The sequence below is a fragment of the Phodopus roborovskii genome, unplaced genomic scaffold, assembly GCF_943737965.1.
Source record: "Phodopus roborovskii unplaced genomic scaffold, PHOROB, whole genome shotgun sequence".
Classification (NCBI taxonomy): Eukaryota; Metazoa; Chordata; class Mammalia; order Rodentia; family Cricetidae; genus Phodopus; species Phodopus roborovskii.
Window position 1 is genome coordinate 56,568,760 of NW_026126433.1, and position 27,521 is coordinate 56,596,280.

Below are 27,521 nucleotides of genomic sequence, written 5' to 3' on the forward strand. Positions count from 1 at the left end.
GGGAGAGAGAGAGAGACCATGGGGGTGGGGCATCCTTGGAGTGGCTATCACTTAGGTCATCTGTTTCTGGTGTGTTATCTCTCCATCAGCCTATATTGTGACCCAGAATCTTATTTCCCACACAATCTCTCATTCTTTCCATTCCTCCACAGTTACCTTCACCTCCTGGCTCCATCAGGTCCCTACCCTTCCTCCTTTTCTACCCCTCCCACCTCCTTAACATCTCTTAGAAGGGGAAATCCTGGGGCCAAGAGTTAAGTCAGAAAGTTGGAACTAATGAACCTGATTTTGAAGATGTAAATTGTTGCAAGTTCAATGTGACCTTCAGGCCAACCAAGAGAAAAGAACCCCTCTGGGGGTGGGCAGGGGTTGATGGGAGAGACAGACAAGTATGGGCTGATGTCTGCCAGCTATACCTTTTGGTGCCACGCACAGCTCTTCCTTTTCCTTAGGTCAGAGAGGAGCAGAAGGGAGAGGATAGGATAAAATTCTGCTGCTGCTTAGAACTCTAATCATGGGGAAATGTGTTTTTAGAGCCTTTATCCAGGAGCTGATGGAAGCAGAAGCAGACACCCACAGCTAAACACTGGAATTCAGTTGCAAACTCCTGGAATTCAATTGCAGACAGGGAGGAGTAAAGAGTAAAAGGGTCAAGAGCAGGCTGGAGAAACCCACAGAAGCTGCTGACCTGAACAAGGAGGAGCTCATGCACCCCAGTCTGATAGCTGGGAAACCAGCATAGGACCGACACAGATTCCTTGAATGTGGTGTTAGTTGGGAGGACTGAGCAGTCTATGGGGCCTCTGGTAGTGGATCAGTATTTATCCCTAGTGTACATTCCACATAGAGGGATACTCTCTCAGCCTAGATACATGGGGGAGGGTCTAGGCCCTGCTCCAAATGATGTGACAGACTTTGAAGATCCCCCATGGAAGGCCTCATTCTCCCCAGGGAACAGAAAGAGGATGGGATAGAGGGTTGGGAGGGGCAGGGGAGGAGAAGAGGGAGAGAAAACTGCGATTGACATGTAAAACAAGATTGTTTCTAATAAAAAATTGTGTAAAAATTATTTGTAAAACTCTGCTTATATATTTTGTCCACTTTTTAATATTGTTTCTCTCCTTTCCCCCTGTTTCAAAGAGCAAGTGTTTGAAACCTGGCAAGTTGCTTCTGAGAATAAACATTGCTGTGTATATGAAGAGTAGTTTTCAGGCTTTCCAAAATGAGTAAACAGAACACCTAAGTGACTTTTATGTCTCTACCCAAAAGAACTGGAGACAAAGACTTGAATTGACCTTTGTGCATCTGTGCTTAGGGGAGCTTTAGTCATAGCAGCCAAGGGGAATAAGGATTCAAGTTTTTCTCAATGCATGAATCAGTATTCAGAAACTCATGGTATATATGTATATATATACATGTAGGCATACTTCTTTTTAGAATCAAAGGAAAGTTCAAACATATATTTTACAACACATTTAAACCTAGCAGTATGTTTCACTCAACTACACCAAGTGTTACACATGTCTGTAATGCTTCATTTTGATTGCCAACTTGATTGGACTAAGAAGTTTCTAGATCAGAAAAGCCCACATCTGGGTGCATCTTTGAGGGCCTTGTACAATGGGATTAACTGGCAGGGGAAACCAACCCTGCATATAGGCAGCACTGCCCCAAAAGCTAGAGGACCAAGGAGAAATAAATGGGGCAAAGGGGGAAGCTGGCCTTCCCCACACCCCCTACTCTCTCCTGCATTCCCTGGCTGGATGGATTGGAACCTCTGAAACTCTCATCAAAGTTAACACCTTCCACAGTTCTGTTTTCTCTGGTGTTTGACAGAAACAATGATTTGACTAACATGTGACTGGCAAAGGTTGGGAGAAGAATGGCCAGGAATTGCTTGATAGGAAGGGAAAATAGGAACTTTCTGGAGGTGGGTGATAGATGGCTAAAAAACAGATATATTCAGTGCCATTTAACTGCCCACTTATAAATAGTTAAAATAGATTTTATATTGCATATATTACAGGACAATAATACACTTTTCATTGAAAAATATTAATATATGAAATGAACCATGGAAAATATATTCTGAAGGCATGCCCACTGATCAATATCCTTAATATGTAATGAATAGTCACTTATTTTTAAATTGAATGCTCAACAACAGAAGCAAAGAATATGCACTGATGAAATAATGATGACAAGTATCATTAAATATTCAAATTTACTAGTAAAGAAGTGAATATTTAAACACAGAAATTACATCTTATTCACTCCTTTTGAATTAGTGAAGATTAAACATTTATAATGTCTACTGTTGGTGTTTCTTATAATAGGGGAGAATGTCATGTACTTATAACTTTATTAAAATGATTGGGTAACACATTTATGCCTTTAAAAATTCCCATTAGATGGTATTAAAGCAAAATTATTACTCTTTTAGGCTTAAAGTAATAGTTAAAAAGTAGTTTCAAGGGAAATAAATACTAGTATTACTAGCCTGATTTTCTTAAAAATAGAGTCAAAAGATTAAAAGAAAATATAACAGTGTGCTGTGGTAATCTTATTGATTGATTTACAATTTTTTTAGAATTTTTTTAAACGAGGGAGAAGTAAAGTAAAATATAAATTGTGCTATAGCACATTATATTGGTTTCATAATTATGCTATTAAAAACATACATTCTTTATTTACTTCTGTCTTTCCCCGCCTCTCTTCCTGGCATGATCAGTCATGTTAAGGGCCTCCTATTCTTGCAATGATGCTATGCAAACAAGAGATTGAATGGACAGGGATGACTGTAGCTTAAAACCTGAATGTCACAAGCTCACTAGTCACAAGCATGCACAGAGAAACACAGAGAAACTGTGGCTAGCTGCACATGTAGATTATATTTTTCTTCATTTCAGAGGCAAAAATCAGTAGAATGTATTTACTCAAATTGTATCTTGACAAGAATAAGTTCAGGGGCTAGAGCAAGGGCTCGATGGTTAAAATTTTCTCTTCTTGCAGAAGACTGGAGCTTGATTCCCAACCTCACATCAGATGACTTGCAATGCCTGGTACTCTAGCTCCAGGTATGTGGTGCCCTCTTCTGAACTCTATGGGGCCTACTCTCACATGCACATACCCTGTCCCCCTGACTCGCATAAAAAAGTAAATTCAGTCTTTGCGAGGACCATGATGCCATGGAATATTAAATTTAAAAATCCATAATTTTCCATTTAATCTGTTTGAAATGTTCATTCCTTCTCAGATCCCTTTAGCATTTTTATTGTTTGTTTGTTTGTTTTTTGTTTTTGTTTTTTTTTTGTTTGCTTTGTTTTTCTGCTGTCTTCTATTGTCCCCTGTGCCTGTGTACCGTAAACTTTTATTTCTGGGAGCTCTCACAGTTACTGAGTCTTGTTCTCGCCCTTTGTATTGTTGTTTCCCAAAGCTAAAACAAGGGTGCATAGTGTATGGTCCAGCATAGATTTCCCCTACCATAAGCATGAGCTGCTGTCTAATTTTAGGCCATTCATGTACTCATTCATCAATTTAATATATCATTAGTTACAATTAATGTGTTGGTATTTGACTGGGCATGACCCCAGCATGCAACTCCTACTCTTATTCCTCAGGTGGTTTCTCACTGAAGACCATTGTCTTCCCTACCCTATGACTCATCCAGCCTTGGCTCATACATGTCATGTTTCTTTCTACAGTTATATATTGTCCATTTGTAGATTATCATAGCTCTTTCTTTTCTAGTGTCTGGGCCTCCAACCCCAAAGAGTTCCTTTTCTGTGCTGTAAGCCTCTTGTCATGCTCCATTCTCTGCGTACTACAAATCAGATGGTCTTTGTTCAGGTAGGAAGAATTTTACAATCCCTGTAGTGGTACTTAGAGCTAAAATGACAGTTGATTCATTTGGCCCTACATAAAGTAATTCCCTTACTACCAATAACTTCAATCTCATTGAGTACTTACTCGAAGCTCTGCCTTGGCGCTCACTTTCATAGCTTCATGGCTCTTTCCTCTGGTGATCTTTTTTAACGTGTTCTGGTACTGTTATTCTAGCACAAGAGAACTGGCAGCAGATGAAAACCACTGAGTCCACAGGGGCTGTTTCTGTACATCTCAAGCATGCTCTTCATTTCTTCCTCAGATAAAATTCTTTGTTATTATTATTATTATTATTATCAAGGAGCTAAACCAAGACTTCAAGAATTCCTTTAGGGTTAGTATTAATTCATCAACCAGTAGCAATATTCAGTATATCAGCACTGTCTACACATAATCACCTCTGTGTGTTTTTTTTTTTTCAGGGCCCATGTGGAGTTTATTGGAAGAGGGGGGTAGTGGTGACCAACTGAAATCAGGAGAGAAAGAGAGGAAGAAAGCAAAAGAGGGGGACAGAGGAGGAGTGAGAGAGAGAGAGAAAGAGAAAGAGAGAGAGAGAGGAAGAGAACAAGAGAGAGGCACATTCAGTGCACTTGCTTTAAAAGGGGAACGTGCCCATGCATAACTGAGTCCCCTGTGCAGCCAGGTAATGCATGACATAGGATGTCATGACCATGAGCATCCCGCCCATCATGGGGGAGGCAGGGTCAGCAGACTGCTGGTTTCCAACATTCCCACCTCTTATTGTTACTAAAAAGGTGGGGGTTTGGGCGTGGCATGTTAGGGAATCGGGATGTTGAGTTCTCAAGACTGCTTCCTGCTGACTTGAGGTGGTGATCATCTTTGGGGGAATGAGAAAGCTGGGGTGGGACCACGTCCTGGTAGCTGGATTTTCATTGCAGTTCTGACTGTATGGAACTCTGGCATCTTTTTGAGACTTGGCAAGATGTTGGCAGAGTAGAGGACAAGGTTAAGTTAAAAAAAAAAAAAAAAAAAAAAAGGTTTTTCTTAGGTCCTGGTATTTGAGGTCAGAATTTTAAGATGAGGGAGGGGTTCCCAAGGTTAGGGAAGGGAATCCTAGGACCAGGGAAAGGTTGAATATTTGGAGTGAATCTGACCTGTTTGGCTCCCTGGAACTTACAAGAATCCTTTGAGTTTATGGAAATATAAATATTAGGACACATTAGCAGCATATTAATGTTAGAAATGATTTGGCTGAAAGAACACATACAACTGACAGGCCTTTAGCACAATGAAAAGTACCTTTTTTGAGCTTATAGTTACAGTTATGATCATATAATAGCATAGTATGGTGTATAGAACTCTGTCAGAATTGGATTAGTACCTCATTAAAACTTTATTGATTAATGTTAAGAGTATAAACAGTAGCAATCTTAAAATGCCTGTTTCTAAAATCTGTTTTGTAACAGTTGGAGCCTTGGCTGCTGCTTTAAGCTGACAAAGCTACCAGTCATCAAAAGCATCAGAGTTCTTGAGAAGGGTAAAATTTTACCTGAATGACTAGAGAGTAACAGAGACTCACTAGCTGGCAGCATGGACAGCCACCCCTAGGTCCTCCACAGTTGTTGAGATCAGAGGCTTTAAGTACATCTGCCTTCTGCTGATGGCATGAGACCTGTGGATTAGGAGCTTTTGGAAGACTTGCCTACTGTTGGCCCAAGCAACGTGGAGAAAGTTGATTCCACTGCCCTCTTGTCCACGGTCCTTAGAGACTTTTGCAGTGGTTGAGATGAAAGGCAGGATTGTTCAGTGGCTAGCATTGTCACTTGTGTGGGTGGAACTTGTTCAGTGTCCACCAGTCTTCTTGGATGGTGCCAGCAGCTGGCCTGTCTCTCTGTTATAAAAGCTTTTTAATGAAACATTCTAAATGCCATCTTCTCTAGATCTTTGAGCATTTGAGGGCTATCAGTTTAGTATATCTCAGTTGACAAAATTTGTCTTTAGTTATTTGCCTTAAGTACATAGGTGGCTTGGTAAGGCTTTATCCCTGTAATTAATTAATCTGTCTGGATAACTGGATCCAAGCTGAGAGGCTGTGGAGGGATGTTTTACTCAGAGCCCTCCAGCCTGACTGTAACTGGTTTTAACTTAGTAGGTTAGATTTACATCAAATTGTAGCCGGTGTGGGATGGTATTTCCAGTGAATGGGTGGATGGAAATGGACTGCTGGTTCATAATCAGAGCCCCTGAATGTCTCTGGCTGGCAGTCCAATAGCAGGTGGCTGCTGAGTACTCAAGGAGTGCCTGACTGAGTTTCGGCACCAATGTTGTTCTTTTGTTACAGTTATCTGCTATGAAACACAAACATGAGACTCAGAGCCCACATGGAGTTTATTGGTAGAGGAGAGAGAAGGGTGGGGGTAGCTGGTGGCCAACGGAAAGCAGGAAAGAGAGAAAGTGGAAGAGGGAGAGAGGGGGGGGGAAGAGAGAGCGAGAGATGGGGGGGGAAGAGAGCAAGAGAGCCCTGCATGGTTTTTAAGGAAAACATTTAGAAAATACATGAGAATGCCTACTGGTGTATTCTCTGACATTGCCTCCATTACAGTCTATTATGTGAAATTTTAGATATCTTACTTTTCTTCCTAAATAGTAAATTTAAGACTTCAGTATCCAAGCTTCAGTCTCATCTTCCACAAAATAACAATAATTAATCATTGCCTAAAGTTTGTTATTGCTATTCTTTGAGACAGTGTCTCAATATGTAGTGCTGGCTAGCCTAGAACTTAATATGCAGACCAGGTTTGGTTCATATTCACAGAGATCTGCCTGCCTCTGCCTCCCAGTGTTTGAATTAAAGTATGAGCCACCACACACAGCCTGTTGAAACTTTTTCTAAGATTAATGAGGTAATTTTTAGCAGACTACACCCTCAGTTAATGTTCTCAGTATAGATGCTAGCTTAAAGAGAGTGCTCATACCCTCCTGGTCAACTGTTCATTTCTTTGTGAACATTTTGACTTGGTGTGTGGGGTGAGGAAGAAGCCATACTCCTCTGGTCATTGAGGGTAGGGTTTTGTCTCCAATGGTAATAATGAGGTCAACCTTTCTCATTGGAGAACACATTATAGTTTCTATCTCAATGAGGTGACTCCTCAGGCTAGCTTGTTGAGTTCTAATGAGAGGGACGATGCTCACTATGCTGAAAATCTGACACTAAGCTTAGACTGTTCTAGTTCTTTATCTAATCTCAGTTGTGTCATGGAGACCTTTGTTTCCTGAACATAAAATTTAAACCCCAGGGTGTTTTTTTTATCTGAAATTCTTGACAGAACAAGTGTTTAATATTTTTTTCATTTGGGGAATAACTAAATATCAAGGGCAACAGGTCCCAGTATAAGTGGAAGCTCACTTGTGTTTAATAGCCATGTGTGCAGCTGGGTATTTAAACAAAACTTTTCAGAGCCCATGTTTGCACTGTGGCCACCACATGCAGCCAGGGAAAGGAATTTTCCAATTGTCATGTCACATTGGTGATCCCAAAGCTTTAACCTCTAGGGCACTTGGGAGTTTAGCCTTTTGAATGAGGAATGCTCAGTTTGCCACAACTACCTCAGAAAATTATACAGAAAATGAGTTTTGGAGAATGATCAGATAGTGGTGACAAGAATATCATATGATTTTCCCATAGCTGAAATAACTCTCTGGACATTTTATGCTTGCTTTCCCCCCTAAACACAAGAACTTTTGTCCCCACCATTATGTCTTTTATGACCATTCACTCTAAATGCAACACACATTAAAACATTATTGTGTGGAATAATTGTGCCATTCAAGTGGGTTGATTGTCTACAACTATCTGCACTACCCTCCTTAATTAGCTGCATGTCCTGATCCTTGAAGTTTTCTCTTTCTTTTTTTTCTTTCTTTGCCCCTCTCTATCTTTAACTTTCAGCCAATACCACAGCACTCCCTGAAAACCCCCAGGGTGCAGACAGCCCAGAGCATCTTCATTTGCTGGCTGCTGCACCCGCCTGTAGATCACAGCTCTTTGCAGAAACTTGACTCGTAATTATTACTGATCACCTGTCTGCCTGGCGCTCAGCCTCTCGGTCGGTGCTCTGCTTGCCTGCTGTCCTTCATGAAGAGTTCTCATTGGCAGACCCACACCCACCTATTCATCCCACTCACCAGCCATTAACTCGATGGCCTCTACCTGTCCCTAGCTGCTTCACAGCTGTTACCTCGCTGCCAGCCTCTGATCTAGAAAGCCATTCTTGAATTCACCTGCCAGCCCAACTCTGGGTCCTTGCCCAGGCAGAGGAGAAAGAATGGACAGGAATTAGATGGCCTGCCACATGCTATTGAAGATATCCCATTCTCCCTGTGTCCAAGGCAGCCTGAAACATCAATTCAAAGTTTCCATGCCTCAGAGGATCACAAACCTGGATCAGCTCAAACCTGGGCAAGGATGGACAGTCACTTAGGCTCAAACATTTCCAGCAAGGTGACAGAATAAGATCCATGAGGACCTAGATACTGAGTGAAAGAAAGAAAATGCTCCAGAACTGCTAACAATATGCTTTATAATAGGTTGAAAATGCTCAGAAAAAAAATCTGAAAATCTGATGATCCACACCAGGGTTGTGTGTCTGCAGAATACTTGTCTCATTGGATAACTTCAAACTCAGTCTCAAAAGTCAGGTAATCTGTTGTTTATGAAACCCCCAAAGTCTAAGTTCATGTTCACAGTGTCTATTTGCAGGAAAATTTCAGTGACTGGTTATCCTAAGTCAGGGCTCCCAAACACAGGATGATGCTGGCCTACCACTTCTCACTTGAGTACTTACTCTACCTTTCCTTCTCCTAATGTATTCATGGAGTGAATTCCTCTGTCCAGTTCATATGTTAATCATGGAGATTAAATAGGTAATCCAGGGAAGTTATGGTACTACCATAGAGCAACTGAAAAACTGGATCACAGGGACATGAACACTGGTATTTCTCTCACACCTTCCCATGACCTCCTACTTCTGGATATATAGTTCTAGAAAATATATCAATTATATACTGGCGAAAAAAAAAAAAAACACAGTGAGGGACGCCAGTGAAAGTCCAGTCATACTCCAAAGTCTCTACAGTTAAACAGCTCAGCAACCTTGTGCATGGGCAATGCTAGTCCCATTTTTATGGACAAGGAACTTGAAACCAAAAGAATTTGAATGGTCTAACCCAAGAAAGTACAGCCTACAGTGGGTAGAGCCATGATAGCCCTGACTCTCTCTGGTTGAACATTCTTTCTTCTATTTCACTATGTAAAATTTATTTATTTTTTTATAAAAAATGTATCACACCAGCAGCTACTTTTACATCGACTAATTTAGGAACCCACTCACTTACAGGATGCATTGAGACCTTAACATTTTTCTTTATACAAGACTTTAAAGTTCTTTATATATATTTAAAAAAACTTTATCAGTGGAAAACTGGCCCTAACAGTTGAATGTAAAGTTGGAAATGTTCAGTTTTATGTGTGCAAACACAAGCTATGGGGTGATAATTCAAATGTGATTTTTGTAGATAGCTATTACATTTCTTTAAACTGGTTGGCATTCTTAATCACGAATTAATCTTCCCTTTAATAAAGTCACACTTCTAAGTTTATCTTATTAATTTGTATTTTATAGCTCTCTATGACAGTGATTCTTAACATTACCCCTTTGAGGGGTAGGTCCTTTTCACAGGAGTCACACACCAGATATCCTACATATCAGACATTTATATTATGATCCATAACAGTATCAAAACTTTAGTTATGGTGTAGCAACAAAAATAATTGTATGGTTGGGAGTCTCCAATTAGAACACAGAATACTCTTAACACTCTTGTGGAATTTCTTTCTATTTTTCTCCTTAATTTCCTTTTTATCTTTGCTTTCTCTTGTTGTCTTTCTCAGTTGATTTTCTATCTTAAAGAGAATCCTTCAATTTCTACTGTCATATATTGATTTTACATGTGTTTAAACTTAACGTAAATGTAGGCATGGAGCACACCCATCATCTCTGGGGTGTCCTGCCTCTTCCCCTCACCACCATACCTGTGAGGTGAATACATGGTGCTTGTTGGCAGAGTGGTTCAGTTTTGGATAGTTGAGTTACATCATTGCAGGATACACACTTTCCTGCTGAATTCTGCACCTCCTCTTGTATCAGCTTGAGTTGAAGGTTCTAGCAATTTGCTCAATGTGTCTCAGAATCCACATTAGTTATAGAAATATTAATAATTCCTTGTGTGTATTCCTACTGCACCTATAGCTTATGCTCCTGGTCTTGTAATTAATGTTATTATACATTACTTAACTATAATAATAAGTCCGTGGTTTACCCCCAATCCAGAGGAATATCATTTAAGTTTGGCCATGAACAGCAGCTGACCCTGTGGCACCTGAAACCTAATAGGGGAATTTCCTTAGAGTTGTGTAATTGAGCCACAAGTTTTACTACTTTGTCAACACAAAGGAATTATGAGCCATCATGGCATTATGTCTTTACATCAAGAAAATCAGTAGTGAACAAGTCTGCAAATGGCCACACATTTTCCCCATTCCTGCTGTGTGTGATTTCTGAGAGGTGACTATGCCATCCCCACCTAGAGCAGGCCCTCTTTGAATATGCCCAGGGACCATGTACCTGTTCTGGTCAATAGATCAGTGGGTAAGACTGGGCAGGGGCTAGGGAAGGACCTGTACATTACATTAATGGGAATTTTTCTAACTCCATCAGAATGAGTCCAGAGTAGGCTCCGGTAACTGTCACTCTGGCTGGCATCACACTCTCTGCTGGCTGGTCCAAACCAGAATGAGCCAGAAACAGAAAGTCAGTTTACATGGCTGCTCATATCTGTCTGAACTTCCTGGTTCACCTTAGCTTTCTCTTTTCTCCCTTCTTTTACATATGCATTTCTTAGACACTTACAGAAAGGCAAAACCATCTGCATGTAATTCACATGGGAGACAGCACAGGTCTGTTTATACTAAACTGTAAAGCTGAGACACAACATTGTCTGCCTTTACACGTGACAAGCAGAGCACCACTCTTTGGAGCAGAGCTGCTGATACCCTACTGTGTGTGTGTGTGTGTGTGTGTGTGTGTGTGTGTGTGTGTGTGTGTTGTGCATGTGTGCATACATGTGTGCTCATATATGGTGTCTGTGCATGTAAGTAAGTATGGTTTCCTGGGCTAGCATAGTAGGTTTGGAAGCCAGAGACTAATGTAGGAATATGTCCCCTTAATCATCAGTATACCCTATTTAATGTTATTGTTTTATTCCTTTTTATATTTATGTCACTGTATGTGTGTGTGTGTTTGTGTGTGTGTGTGTGAGAGAGAGAGAGAGAGAGAGAGAGAACTTCTAGGAGAAGTTTCATCCTTTCCCTCCTTTTATGATTTGTTCTCTCAGCATCAAACCCAGGATATAAGCTCGGGGACAAGAGCCTTCACCACTGAGTTTGTTTAGAAACAACAAGCGGATTGCATTCTCTAATGCAATAATATTGGTTTATTGGACTGTGTCCTTACTTGTTTTTAAAACTTATTTTTCTAAAACTCACATAAGTCCTTATAAATTATCTGTCTTTGCACTCACACTTGGTCTTAATTTAAAACTTTCCATCTAAATAAAGCAATCAGTAAGCTAAGAATGGTGTATTTTGACCAAAGGTGAAACAGTCTAATGCTAAAATGTTCTTGTGGGAGAGAAATGAAAGGCAACAAGGAAAAAGATAATTCGGGTTTGTCTCTCATTGCCTTTTAAGGAGAGCACCTCAGAAATATCTCCTGTTTCTAAAGATTTCTATAACTAAAAAAGTTTATAGGGAACACAGTTACAACTGACCCTTTACTTTCCAGACCATCTTACATATTTTTTTTTTTTTAAAACAAGATATGACTCTTGGGTTACAAAGACTATTGAATCATTAGAATATTTGTAATATAGGATGGTATAACCCAGAGAACAAAAAAAGACAGCTCTGAATGTACTGAGAATTACACAGAAATGACTGTTGGCCTGTGCACTGATTGGCAATTAGGAAACTAAAAGTCAGTAGTAGTCCCGTTGCTTGTCTGATCCGTTTGGAATCTGTGTTTTACAAATCTGTTCTTTAGAAATACAAGCTGTCCCTTTTCTAAAGCATATATAGAACAGGGTGTCCTGAGATAACAGCGGTCACCAAATGAGTAGAGAAAGTGCCATCAGTTGGCCAACCTTTAAGGGCATCAACTCAAGTTTGGAGCCTCCTGCTGGGTCCTTCCTCCCCAAAGAGAACGCATTCAAAATTACACATAGGGTTGCTGTCCTCAGTGTCAGGTTCTTTTGATTAATGCATTGCATGGAGTGAGGGTCATAAAAGCAAGAAACAAGAGGGAGGGCCTGACAGGTGGTTAAGGATCAAGTGTACTGCTCCTTTAAAAATTAAGCATGCATGGCCCAACTTTACTCCCTCCCACTGACTAAGAGACCAGCTGAGAGCTGGGACAGCTCAGTTCCAGAGGGGCCACCAAGCCACCCACACTGAGATACAGGTAACCTTTTGAGCTGTGGGGAATACTTTACCTGAGTGCCAATTCTTCCTCATGACCTTCCTATCACTGGGGCCCATTTCCTAGAAGTAAGGAGGGGGTAACAGCAAGGGTTGCCAGGCAACATGGGACAGAGGTCCTGTCTAGGAGCTATTTCTCACATTGAGAGGACCAGTTGAAATGCAATAAAGAAATGGTAACTTGGCTTATTTATCAATACAATTACTTACACAGTATTAGGAATCCATATTTAACCTCCAAATACAGAGTCATATGTGGAAACATTAGCACAAATGCTTGATAAATATTAAGGCATGGGGCAAGCAGATGGTATTGAGTTTCTAATCAGCTTTACCGTGAGCTTAAAGTGGCTGCACGGGCTGGGATGAGGGGAAAGGCACAGAGTGCTTGGCTAGCTCCACTTTGGGCATATGCAAGTTAGCTCTGGCCACAGCATATGGTGTTCATGAAAAGAGCTCTAGGGTGCTTTACTGCATTAATTGGAGCAGGTAGTGCCAATTCCCGGGGGGGGGGTCGAGTAGCAGCTCAAAGTAGCTATAAGCTACAACTTGCTATCATATATAAATACCTAAACTGATTGTTCCATATATTGATGCCTGTGATTTGTCCAATGATGTCAAGATCTTTATCAGGAGAATTAGCTTTTGATTCTTAAGTTACGTGGTTCAGGATGGCCTTTGAGAAGCTCGCTGTTGTTTTCGTAGCGGGGCTCAAAGCCTTTATGCTTAGGATGAACTTGGGTTTCTCTTAACACCTTGTGAGTTTCTCCAGCAGACACCAGCTTTGACTTGTCTCCACCCTTCCTGAGGATATTCTTGCTTTACCCTCTCTGTGGAAGAGCATCATCAGTGTCCCAGAGATGGAGATCACCAGTATTCAGGTGGCGAGCTTCTGACGTGCTCCTGGCAGCAGAGCAGGTCTGGTTATTAATTTGGGAATGCTTCATTAGATGAAGAATACTTTTTTATAACCATGTGTTAGCTTGCTTGCTCTCTGGGCTTCTTGTATCAGGCCTTTCCCCGGGGCTGGAGAATGTGGGTGCTTTCAAGAAGGTGTTCACTGTGTCAAGTCATGCCATGTGCAGATTCGCAGGCCCCAGTACTTTTTTGTCACAGTGCAGCGGATGCTAAGAGCGTACAGTTGTGCATCCCGAGGATGTGTATGTATCCAGGACTGTCCTTATCGCTCTGCCTCTCCTCTCTACTCTGCCCTCCTGGAAGGCCTCCGAAGCTGCCTCTCTCTCTGCAGACCACACTGACCTCCATCCTCACTCCAGGATCTTCTCCACCAGCTTCCTATTCAGAAGTCACGAGAACTGCCCTCCTCTAGATGCTCCGAGGCTGGCAGCAGAATTTACCTTAGCTGTGTGGTTGAAGGCTGAGGGAGAAAGCGTGATGTGAGTAATACCATCAGAGTTGTGGGTTTTTAGTTAGCCTAGAACCCTGCAAAGCCAGATTTGAAGGGTATTGAAACCTGAGGTCTCACCTAGAAATCAAACTAAAAATATAGCTGTCCAACTTCAGGGTCCCCACAGTTGAAGACCCACCGCTGTGGTAGTCTCTCCTCTTCTGGCTTTGCAATCTGAATATTATTTTCCTGAAATGTTTCCCATCTGTTGGAAATGGAGTTGACCATGGAAAAGAAAGTGTTGAAATAACTGTATTGGAGGACATTGTATTTGAACATATGTCAACATACATATGATATTACATATAATAAACAATATAATTACATACTGATAAATATCAGTTATATTTGAGACATTTACTAGTCATTTATTTATTTCTCATAGACTAGCGGATGTTTTTGGTCCTAGTCTTTGGAATCTATAGGATGTTCAGAATGTACTTGTATGTACAGGAGCCTGTAATAAAAATAATTGTTATGTTTGAAGTCTTGTGCAAGTCTTGTGTATACAAAGTGTCTCTATTATAAAATAATTGTTTATTATGCAGGTAGCTTTCTAGAGGCTTAGGACTGTTTTACTTATCTTTATATTCTCAATAAATGTTGGTCTTCACTGTGTGGTGTTTCTATCTTCAAATTTGGTTGGAGGTAGACAGGCATGGGAAGTTCTCCAAGGCTTCCCTGATTTTGGATCCACTAAGGATGCCCTGGGCATGAGTTGTGAGTGAGCTCCCCTACAACCGGCTTAAGTCTGGTCATCATGTGTATTTCCTTCTGTAATCTTTTTTCACACTGATGTGTGAGATAAGTCCCCTAAATAATACAAATACAGGCCAGAAACTTAACAAGCAACATTTTTGGTGATCTTCATTTGATTTACTTTTAAGATGTTAGTAGGTATGCCTTTATGGGTATATGTATATAAGTCCAGTCCAAGTGCCTGTAGACACCAGGTTGATGAGCTGCCTGACATGGGTGCTAGGAACTGAATCCAAGTCTTCTGCAAGAGCAGCAATTGCTCTTAACCTCTTAGTCATTTCACCAGCTCCTAGGAATTTTTATCTTTTTATATATTAAAGTTTTTTCTTGGCATATTCATGCATGCATAAAGTGTGTTGTAGTTACTCCAACTTCATCTTTTGCCTCCTAGTGCACTGTTGGGTACCCACCCTTGTGATGTTTGCTTTATGGGGCTTGTTGGGCGAGTGTCTCAAAACTTAGGAAACAACCAGGAAGATCTTGCCATCTCACAAACAAATGTGTCTTAGAGGTGTTTATATCCCATTGGCCAAGTTGGAAGTCCATGTGTTTTACTTTTGTTCAAAGTTTGGAGAGAAAATAGTCACAGTCCATTTTCCTTGTTTCTACTGTTTCCCTGAAAAAGACTTTGCTCTTTTAATGTTGAATTTTAAGCCATCAGCACCCATATTTTAAAACATTTTTTTTCAGTCTAACAGAGACAGCCCTGTACCAAATGTCTCTTTTCTTGGCATTGCTTTGTATAGATAAGATACAGGGGCATTCACAGAGGTGGTGGCATGAGCTTTCTGGTTTGGAGGGGCCATTGCTTGTATCAAGGTCATTTTCATTCTTGAAGCTAAAATACCTATGGGAATTGGGGGAATTTGGGGTGTTTGCACTAGATAAGTAAAACAAACAAAACATGGATTATCCAATTATTGTGTATTCAGGAGCAGAATAAATCCAGTTCCTAAATATTTTACTACCTGCCTTTGTCTCACATTTATTATCTACCAAAGCTAGAGTGTTTACAAGCAAACAAAGTAGCAAGGGAGATAATCAATAACATATTAAGAAAACCTTTTTCAGCAAGCTTGGGGAAATAAGTCCGCATTTGGTAAATACATTCCTGTGTGATGATTGAATTCTCACTTGTAGATTTTACACTTAAGACAAATGAACAAAGGAAAACTCTTAGACTAAGGCCCAGAGACTTAGGATACTGGCAGATTTTTTTTTCATGTCAGTAAATCACAAATAGTCAACTACGGAAGTGTTAAAAAAAAAAAAAGTCTGCATTAGTATGTATGTATATATGTATGTTCACATGTATGTTTTTTTTAAAAAGCTTTTATCTAAAATGATTTGCCAAAATTAAAAAAGATGCTTTACTTCCTATCTTACCAAACACAGGTAAAAAGATAGTAAGTTCGGGGAGGAGTCTGTAGTATTCAACACGTCTCCATGCCCTCAGAATACCAATGCCCCTTGAATGGATTCTTGTTCCTACCACAATGGCAAGGCATATTTAGTGAACAAGAAGGACTTCCTACACATTGTTTGAGCTGAGAAGACAAAGTTTCATAATCAGTGGTGCCTTTGGAGATGCCTGACCTGAGTGTATGGCAGTTAGATTAGGAAGAGACCCAGGCTCTGAAATAAATGCCAAGCAATCAGGAAAGAAGTAACCTTGAAAACAAATTCCAGCCCAGAAAGGTAGTGTACACCTGTCACTTCAACACTGAGAAGGCTGAGACTGCAGAATTAAAATTAGCTTGGGCTAGATAGAAAACCCATCCCCTGATGTAAAATCAGTCTATCTTATGCCCCAGAAACTCCCTAAAAGCTGTTCTATGTCATCATGATAATACTTGATTTTATTCTTGTAAAGAAGACTTCCATCTAAGACCATCCCACCAACTCAGTGTCTCAACTGAGCTGCTGGCCATGGACGTGGCAAGCAGTCATCTTGTACACACTGCTTTTGACTTCTGACTGTTATAAGAGGAAGACAGGAGGGACAATAGAGAAATTCTGACTCCAGGGTCAATAATTTAGAGCTTTCCATGGGCTCCAAATTCGCTTAACATTAAAAGAAGAAAGATTTGCCCTGGTGACTCAATACCCATGTGGGATGTGGGATGTCCTAACACTTCCTATAATAGGCGTAGCCAAGGAACTGATGAGCCAGCATCCTAAATGTTAGTTTTCCAGTAGGACATTATGACTTTGTATCGTGAATCTCTAATGAAGGGTTTTGAGGCTCTGAGGGAATATATTGTAAATAAGATTTTTTTCCCCACTGGAATAAGATGACTTCTGTTGGAATACAGCTTTCTAGGGGTGTAGCAAGGCTCCAGTACTTAATGAAAGCACACCTTGAGTGGGGGTTGGGGGGTCACATTACTATGGCAACATCCTGCATGTTGATTTGGTTGAATGCTGACCTTCTCTGTCTTTTCTGGTTGCTTCCTTAGGTTTGCGATGGAAAAGTCAGTGGATGAGCAGATTGTGTTCGAAGTTACAATATCTGAGAAAGAAACCATGCTTTATTATCGCACAGTAAATGGTTTGCAGCCGCCAATAAAAGTAATGACACCAGGGAGAATTCTTATGAAGAAATGGATTCATCTCAGTGTGCAGGTGAGTAAAATAAAAAATATTTAACATTTGGTTAAACATGGGGATCTGTCATCCTGTCTCTTCTTTAAATGGCATCTACCTAGAGAAGCTGGAGTGGTGTCTAAATCCCAGGTATGTGGAAATGGCTGCAAAGGAACACAGATATTTCAGTGACCTCATGCTCTATCTCCTGGTATGTTTGTGGCTTCTCCCACTTACACTGCTGTAAAAATCTTAGCTCCAGAGTTGAACAGTAATGATGCTGTAAGCATTAATCACATGTCCAGGGAATTTCTGTTTTATTTGGTCACCACATTCTGTGTTTAAACGTTAACTTCTTCGGAGTCCTGATCTTACCAGTTGTGGCAGCATTGAAATCCTTGCTTGGTTTCTACAGCTGTCTTTCTCAGATAGTGTCTGATGGTGTGAATGAAACTTGGCCGTTGCATTAAACCAGTGACCTTAGAACTAGTGAACTTTGCACCTGAGGCATTTGGAAGGTGTTATATTATCACTGTAGCTGTCAACCCCAGTTTGGAAGAAAGTTAGAGGCCGTCAGATGCTGAGATAGCTGTGAGATGTCTGGCATTTACAGTGTCTAGAATGGAGACAGAGCAGCTTTTTGTTTCTTCAGGTGCCTCAGTGCTGCTAAAACACACTCTTGCTTTCTAAGCCAGAGGTAGAGTATGCTCCATTTTCCAGGAGGTGCTCCCATCTGAGCACTCACTCAGCAGTCTGCATAATCCCTTGTCATATTAGAGGACACTTGTAGTCTTGTTCATCTTATGAAACTCATTTTTTATTTCAAACACACATGTATATACATACAAACAAGTGTGTATATACTCATATGCATATATGGTCATATATGTGTATATATAAAGAAAGCAAGCTTAAACTATATATCCATATACATGTATATCCCTTATTCAGGTAGTAAATACATTTCCCTGGGAGGGAGGTATTGCAAATTCTTAATTTGTTTTATATTATTAGTTTGTAATGTCATCCTTGATAATTTGAGAACATTGTGCATACTCATTTGTTTTTAACAGCTCATAAGACTATTAAAAATTCCTTACTTCGCAAAGTATAGTAGCATCCCCAAAAGAAAAAAAATATGTGTGTGTGTGTATATAATATATATATATATATATGTGTGTGTGTGTGTGTGTGTGTACTTTTACATTTACTTATACATAAGTATATATATATGTACTTATACATGTAAATACACATATACATACATATACAAAATCACAGTTGGTTAATTGGTTTTATGGAGGCATTCATGGAACCACCATACCTACTCAGAGTTTCTGGTTAAGACATTAGCTCAGTGATTGATGTGATTGACAAGGATCAGGGTTCCCTTGTGTTCTATGTCAAGATGGCTCCCACCTAACTTCACTCCCTGTAGGAACAGCTAGAGTCCAAGCTTGCAGTACCCACTGCATAACAATTCAGTAGTTAACAGATAGGAAACTGTTTATCTTGTGTCTAGAAGTTGCCCATTCTAATAACTGATTAATACAACCAATTTGGGCTCTAATTTTTAAAATGAGGAGATAGAAACTTCTAAATAAAGTGTCGGTCTGCTTCTTGCAGATTTTGGTGCCTGCAACAATGAATGCAATCTCTCTGATTACCTTTGTTTTCCCTGGTCTATGAAAATGGGCAGGGCTTTAAGAATCAAGCTCCAATGTCAAGGAGGCAGCTGTGTCTACGTTACCATCCTGGGATTGCTGCCTTGTAGGGCAACACTGAAGTTAGCATCGGCATTTCTATGCACTTCAGTGGGAAAATCACTACCTAGGTTAGGTGAATTTTTTGTTTTTAAATGTTCTCTGCTTTAAAGGTTAACATACTGATGGTTTAAGATTTTATTAATTACATTTTGTGGTACGAATATTTTGCCGACATTTAGTTAAGTGTATAAATGTGTATAGTGCCAAGGGAGACCAGAAGTGAGTATCAGACCTCCTGGGACTGGAGTCACAGGTGTTGTGAGCCACCATGTAGGTGCTGGGAACAGAAGAACCTCAGCTCCTTGGTAGAGCATCAAGTGGTTCTCTCAACTACTGGGCCATTGCTCTACTCCCAATGAGGCAGCTTGTGTTTTAAATTGTTTGTCTGCTGTGGGATAATTTATATTTTCTGATTTATCAGTGGTTCCTTTGTTTGTTTCTTACTTTCTGACTTAAGAAATTAGAATTGAGTGTTTGCAGCAGGCTCTTGATTGATTCTCTGCCTGGTGTGGACACTAAGCTGTTTTCTAGACTGGCTGCAAATCGCAATCCTCCTGCTTCCATTTCCTAAGTGCCGAGATTACAGGCATGTGCCACTGTGCCTGGCTATTAAGTTTTAAAAATAAAATCACTCTACTCTAATTAACTCACAAATGAAAACATCACACAGTTAGATTAATGAAGCTGATTAAGCACTTGCCTGTTTCCAAACCCATACATCTCAGTGAACTTCCACACAGTTGGAATGGTCTTCTATTAGGGCCTTACACTTTCACTGTCAATTACATTGTTATTCACTTATTGACAACAAAAATCTAGAAGGTAATTAGCTTTATATTCCCTTTCATTATTCATGTGTCCTTTTGTTACTATACATAAACTACACAAAACACTGGTTTTTATTGTCAGACTTCCCATGCATACATGCAATTGCCCCATCATCTGTGTCCCCTCCTAACCATGGTTCTTGTGTGTGTAATGTGTGTGCACATGTGTGGACAGGTACAGGTATCCATGAAAGCCAGAGAAGGAATTCAGATTCCAGTTCTATCATTTTCTACCATAGTCCCTGAGACAAGATCTCTGTGCCTGGAGTTTGGCTAAGGCCAGCAAGCTTATATTATTAATCTCATGTGTCCACTCCTGACAGCACACTGGTGCAGGCACACAAAGCCATGCCTAACTTTTTATGTAGGTGCTGAGGATTTGAACTTGGACCCTCACACTTGCACAGCAATCTTCCCATGAGCCTTCATTTTTCCTAATACTCCTTCTGACTTCTTGTATTTTGGTTTGATTGTTTCTATATTCTACATATGACAAAAAGAATGCAGTGCTTGTCTTCCTGTTCACTTTTTGGAAATGATGCAATTATATTGTAATATCAAAAAAATTTAAAGATGTCAACAAAGTACCATTTAGAAGAGAATAAAAAGTCACACACACACACAAATCTATAACAAATTAGTGTGTGTGTGTGTGTGTGTGTGTGTGTGCGTATGAGTCAAAATTAATCAAAGGGACTAAATGCTATTGCCAGAGTAGTTGTTCATGCAGAAATTGATCCTCACCTTCCCTCCCCTGAACTTGGTTGTCTTCTCGGGCTAAATACCCCATGTAGAGAGCAAAGACTAGGGGATACACAGCCCCTCTCATGTGTGTTGCTTTTCATATAAGTCAATGGGAACAGCTTAGAGTAAGAGCTTACTGGAATAGCTCTTTCACTGATTAGTATCATAAGAAAACCAAACACCTTCTCAGATGGAGATTACGTGACAGACTGTTTCAGCAAACCCCAGGACAAGCTGGCACTGTCTTTTCTGTGGGTCATGATCCCAGGCTCCTCCAGAAAACCCTCCCAAAGGCAGGACAGCAAACTCCAGTGGGTTGAGGAATACAACTGTACTGGATTTCCCACTACCCACAATGTTATGTTACCTTGTCACCGTAGGCATTTTATAGTCATGTCTAGTCTCAACCCTCTTCAGTTGCTATTTGAGCTACCAACCATTTCAAATCTCACTGGATACATTCTTCAGTGAGCTTGCCACCCTGGGCCACATGGGGGATGCTGGACGGGACAAGATGGTCTTCTTTCTGGGAGCTTCAAGGACTGGAACTGTGTGAATTTATCTCTCGGAGCAGCACACATAGTGAGGCATATCTCAAACAGTAGCTCCCCCGGCACCTGCCAAGTCATGTTAGTTCACACAGACTTTGTAACCTGTGTGTTTTTGTGTCAGTTTTTACCCATGGTCCCTCCCTTTTCCCTTTGTATGGCCTTTCCTCTGTGCTTTGTTCCCAGGGCCTGTGTTTGCTTAGTATCTACTTCTCATTAACAAATTATAGTATTGAGCAAGGGAGATGGCACTTGCCACCAAAGTGGATGATGTCAGTTCAATCCCAGGGAGTGAACCATGTCCTGAGACTTATTCTCTGACCACATGCAACTTGCCTTCGGTCCATGGAACACACACACACACACACACACACACACACACACACAGAGTGAATAAATTTAAAAATATAAAAAATCAGAACGTTAACTTCCCTTAAACATTTTTAAATGGCTTTAAGTGATTACATCCCCAGGCAACAAAGATTCCAGTAAGTGCCAGCCATATGAACAGAAGAGAACTAATGTCCTAAGCACAAAAATATCCAAAATTGTGTTAGTGATACATGTTTCTGCATTTATTTGGAAGCCAGCATTTTGAGGTAAGAAATGGCAAAAATTGGGTAAATGAATATTCATTTGGGGACTTCAGTCTTACATGGTTACTGATTTAAATTTTGCTCTGGGACTTAACATATTGGTCATTTCTGATTATGTAATATGAGAATTTATTAAGCCACATTATTTTGTACTGAAACATGAATAATCAATTCATATTTTTTGGCACAACAGGGATAATCATAGGAGATTTTTAAGGGCTTAATATTCATAGTGAATCAGTATGTGTTATAACTACTAAGAGACAGGTCTTTAATTTTCTTTGGAATATATAGAGGAATTTATTGATTATATTGTTGTGGATTGGCATACAAAACTATGTGGAAGTATATGTTTAGCTCTCCATTACTTGAAAGTAAAACCTCAGAGTCTCCTGTGAAAATTGTCTTTGCCTGTAACCACTTCCCACACTTCAAGGAACCTATATCTTCAAGAAATCACTGGTAGAGTTCTCTAAAGACTATGCTGGATTGCTGTAATACATGAGATGCAGTGGACAAAGTTTCAGGATAGTGGGGGCTCAAGGCTGACCTTTGCAATGGGGCTGGTCACATGCTCGACAGCATCTTGAAGGCTTCTGGGTACACTGACCAACAGAGTCACAAAGGAGCCTAGCCACGGCAGTGTGAAGAAGGGCAGCTTGGTACGATGAGTGGAGAGAGTATTGATAAATAAACTTGGGCAATCAATAGGAGGAAGAGAGGGAGCATAGATCCTGGTTATTTGTGAAGTATGTTGTTTAGATTTATGTCTTCAGTTTGGAAAAGGGGAACTATTAAGAGCTCTGGGGACAGATGTACAGTTTAAAGAACAATTTGTTAGACTAGGTAAATGAGGGTCCTGGCCTTGGAGTATCCATACATATGCACAGTTAATATGGCCGTTTAAATGCCTCTGATTACCGGGGAAGGGTGAGCATGGATGGGGCAGGAATGCCATGGAAGCTTCCTTGGGCTGCAATGCTGTCTAAGGGGTATTCATGGGAATTCTACCTTGACCCTCACCCTCATTCCATTGTCTCCTGGCCATGTTGGTCCTTTGCTAATTCTCATTGATAACACCTGTAGCTTCATGTGTCTAGTCGTATAAGCCTGTGTGTGCACTAAACAGAGCCATTTGACCATCACCTAAGCTGGATGTGTTGGGTTCTTCACAGCAAAGTGAAAACAAAGAATTTATAAATTGTTTTTAGAACTATTGGTTAAATGTTAGAATAGCTGCTGTTAAGTCTGGTTCATGTATAACATTAAGCATCTTACACACTCACATTGCAAATGCTGATTGTGGCTGTAGTGCATTGACTGAGGCTATTCCAATTGTGGGGGTGAGAAAAGGGGGATCCTCAAGAGTTAATGCAGCCTGCCCATTTAAAGTATTAAATTTATCTAACAATAAATTAAAACCCATAAATTACAAGGGCTTTAAAGATGGCTCAGTGGTTAAAATAACTTCTTGCCTTGCAGAGGGCCAAAGGTTGATACCTACTACTCACAATGGGCATACAACCTCATGTCACTCCTCCAACTCAGGTGATCCTATGCCTTCTATGACCTCAGAGTGATCCCCTGCCAACACACAGACACATACATACTTAAAGTATTTTAATAAACTAATTGCCATAAAATTAAGTCATCATAAAAACCTAAAGGGTCATTTTTAAAGTTTTTTGACCAACAAAAGTAAAATCCTGTAGGAACCAAAAAATACCCAATTGTAACAGAAATATAGTTTTGGTATATTTGTAAATATTCTTACATGTTTATAGTGCATATATGAGTTATGTTTATATATTTATACAATCATAGAAAGCGTCCCTATATTTTGCAGCTGTATCTCTCATTCCTTTAAGTGGTTTAAATGTGTAACAGGATTATTTTTATGTAAAGAGCTACATAATAGTTCTGTCCACAAATCATGGCTGATGAGAAGGTAATTTCCACAAAGCCTACAAGCAAAGTTAGATCCCCAAAATCCACATAGTGGAAGGAGAGAACTGACTCATATAGGTAGGATTGGTGAATCTGCGCACTTTGGAGTGTCTAGTTGCGTGAAGTCTAATTTGTCCAAATAAAGACACCAGAAAAATATAGATTTTGATATATAGCATGTACTAATCCCCAGTTCACAGCCATGATTCCACCTTTAGAAGTCCTTAGCATTAAGAAGAAACTAACATTTCCCATGCTCCTGTTCCATTATGTTTTCACTGGGCCTGTGTATCATTCCTTCCCATCTTGGTGAACTCAGAAGTGTGTCAGAAAATTGAGCAACCACATTCAAAGCCAGAAGTTACCATCTTTAAATCAGGCCTGTTTGGAAAGGTGCATAAAGAAAGTGTCAGGCAGGGAGAAGTGAGGGGTCAACACCAGGCTGGAGAAACACCCAGAAACAGCTGACCTGAACAAGGGGAAGCTCATGGATCCCAGACTGACAGCTTGGAAACCTGCATAGTACTGTCCCAGACTCCCTGAATGTGGGTTTCAGTTAGGAGGCCTGGGAAGTCTAAGGGACCTCTGGCATTGGAACCAGGATGTAACCCTAGTGTAGGGATGCACCTCAGGAGCCCTTTCCCCATAGTGAGATACTCCCTTAACCTAGAGACACTGGGGAGGGCCTAAGCCCTACCCCAAATGACTTGACAGACTTTAAAGATCCCTCATGGAAGGCCTCACTCTTCCTGGGGAGTGGATGGGGGAAGGGATGGGGATGTCTGTGGGGAACATGGAGGATGGGAGGAAGAGGGAACTGGGATCAATATATAAAATAAGAAAAAATATTTCAAAAAGTGCTAAAAATAAAACAAATAAAAATAAAAATATCTTTTGGCCTTTAAAAAAAATAGAAAGAAAGGAAGTGATTCTTAAAGGCAAATATGTGTTTGGTTGTCATAGAAGAAGGAAACTGAAAATTCTGTCCAGGAGGAAGAGGAGAATTGGTACATGGAAACCCAAAGTGGTGGAAGGTATCTGTGAGAGATACTGAGTTATTTAGAAGTAAGTACATCATGCCAAGCAAGATGGCTAAGAAAAACTAGCTTGGAGACTTACAGCAGTAAAGATTTTATTTTGGTCAGGTCAGTTATCTTGATACATAGCTCAATTTTTTTTATTAATGTGTTCTAATCCTATTTATTTATACAGTAGTGTCATTATTAAAATTATAAAATATGCCATGTACCCACCCAAAATTGTCTTACATTTATGTGCACAAAAGAACTGTAAATGGCATGCTGCAGTGTTTACCTTGGTAAGTTTGAATGTCATCAGGATAATATCTCACAGCAAATGTATAAGACCAATGAGATAATTTCTACAGGGACATTCCTAATCAAGACATACAGAAAGCCATGAATAAATTAACATTTAAACTTGGAAACTGATATTTGAAGATGAACACACCTATTTATTTCTGTAAGAAAATAGCTAGTACTCAGTAGCCATAAACTATACAATATATATAAAAAAGAAATATATACAAATATCATGCTCTATGTTGACTCCATGCAGCACTAAAACTGAAATTTGCCATAAAACAAATGTTTTCCCATGTCTACTTAGTTATTTTTTATTAAACAATGTCCATTCTTGAAAATGCCACTGTGGTGATTCTGTCAAATTTATAATGGTGCACATTCAAGGATGGTGCTACTTAAACCCGTTCACCTAATGGAATCGGTATTCATAGCATCTTCGCCTAAAAGCCAGGTATAAAAAGACGTGGATGATTTTCTGCTTTTGTGTGTGTGTGTGTGTGTGTGTGTGTGGCTGTTTTTGTGCCCAAAGGGCTAAGAGATGCTGTTGGTTGAATATTGCCAGTCAGAGCAGTGTGCACACCAACCAGGGCAGAACTGGGACCATGGTTTGCATCATTTCATAAAGGCATAGGAACTATGGCTGCTTTTAAACATAATTTCCCCATCTATTTTCTTTTCTATTCTCTCTTAAATAGAACATTCTAAATTATTCAAGGTTTCTATACGAGTCTGGACATAGAATAACAAGTTGTATTCAAAGCTAGTTTTTATATCTATGTTAAGAAAAAAATAGTTTTAAAAGACAAATTTTCTAAGAATTGAAAGGTTGTGATAGGTTCACTTGCTTTCCGGTGACCTAATTATAAATTAATAATGTAAGTTATTATGTTAGGTATAGAATTTTCATTCCAAAATCAAAAGATAAAATGACCATTAACTGTATGTGTGAAAAGTACAAAAGTAATTGGATATGTTTTGTTTGTGCTTAGTATCCAGTTGCTGTTATCATGGGGATTTGAGAAAGGTAGGAGGGGCCAGAAAACCTATGACTTGAATAGGGTTTGAGAGCAAAGTGTAGGTACATGGGGAGAGGCTCTGAAAACTGAGGATAAGGGCCAATTGTGGTGGAGGACACCAAGGAGGCTTTGATTATACGTGCATGCTAAGTAATTTACGGCTCATTTCTGGGAAAGAAACCCCTTGGGCTGTCCTAGTTCTTTGGCAAATGTCCTATACAAATACGTTGTAGGTTTTTTTCCCATAGTAACTGTACAGAAAAAAATTAAATTCAATGTTTGGATTAAAACAGGGACAGTTGAAAGGATAAGTTATGATTTCTGTTACCTCACACCATGGACAAATACTGACCACTGTGAATAAATTGATTAAAACACCTCTCAGGATCACACACAGTGCATCTCAAAGTGTGTGGGATATTGAACTGTTGAATATCCTGAGGAAATCTGAAAACTTAGTGGCATAGATTCTGAAGCATAGGTCTTACATAGGTAGTGCTTCTCTGTGTTTTGTTGATTGATATTTTAATCATATATACTTATGGGCTACATCATGATAATTTGTTACATGTATGCAGGAGGAAAGATTGAATTGGAGTAATTAGCATCTCAGTCTCTTAATAATTAACATAATTACATGTATTTATGAACTGCAGTGTAATGTTTCAGTGTCATGCATACAATATGTGCAGTTCAGATTGGGATGCTAATGTTTATAAACCTCTACTAGGTATTTAGCGAATGAGCCTTTCTCCTAGTTACTCATACAAGGCTTGATAGGTTATTGTGAACTCTTGTCACCTCACTGTGCTATAGAGTACTAGAACTTGGTACTTCTATCTAACTACAGTTTAATTTCTTAGTCCTTCTCTCAGCCACCACTCTGCCATTTCTATGACTAGTGACTACTGCCTCATATTCAGAGCTCAGATTTTTGGTGTGTTATGGTATTCTTTTATTTATTTATTTAAATGTAAACAAACATTTATAGACAATATTTGGGAATTTGGGCGTCGTTCTTTCCAAACTACTTCCTGCTGGTAAGGGCCGCTGTCATTGGGGATTCGAAGAAGATTCAGAAATCCTGGCTGTAGTCTGTAAGGCTGCTTTGTCCAGCTGTTTTGAATGTAGGATCACCGGTGACTCTGTTTCAGGTGGTCTGGCTTGATCAAACCACATTAGTCTGGAAGAAATCCACATCTTTTCATTTTCTGTGGAAACAAAAATAGAAATCCTTTTCCCCAGTAACTTGTCCTTGAACTTAAATTTTGGAGTCAAAGCATTCTTTTTTTAATTTAATTTATTATTTTACATGTCTATCCTGGTTCCCTCTTCCTCCCTTCCTTCCTCCCTCCCTCCCTCCCTTCCTTCCTTCCTCCCTTCCTCCTTCCCTCCCTTTTACCCTCTCTGCCCTCTCACATGCACTCTAACCACTCTCCCATCCCATCCCCCACCCCAATTCCATGTGTAGGGCAATGCCATCCAGTTGGGGTCATGTAAATCTGACAGGTCATGTGAAGTAGGGACTAGGGCTTCTCTCCTGTCTCTAGATTAAGGCAG

At 39.9% G+C, this 27,521-nt stretch overlaps 1 protein-coding gene across 1 annotated transcript in view; it reads left to right on the forward strand.

Annotated features, from left to right (window-relative positions):
• Ush2a (usherin) overlaps positions 1–27,521 on the forward strand; it is a 213,811-nt gene that overhangs the window by 13,078 nt on the left and 173,212 nt on the right. Inside the window, 5 exon segments of the mRNA XM_051185778.1 lie at positions 13,452–13,543; positions 13,545–13,598; positions 13,600–13,674; positions 13,676–13,836; positions 17,066–17,231. Of these exon segments, the coding sequence (XP_051041735.1) occupies positions 13,452–13,543; positions 13,545–13,598; positions 13,600–13,674; positions 13,676–13,836; positions 17,066–17,231 (548 nt within the window).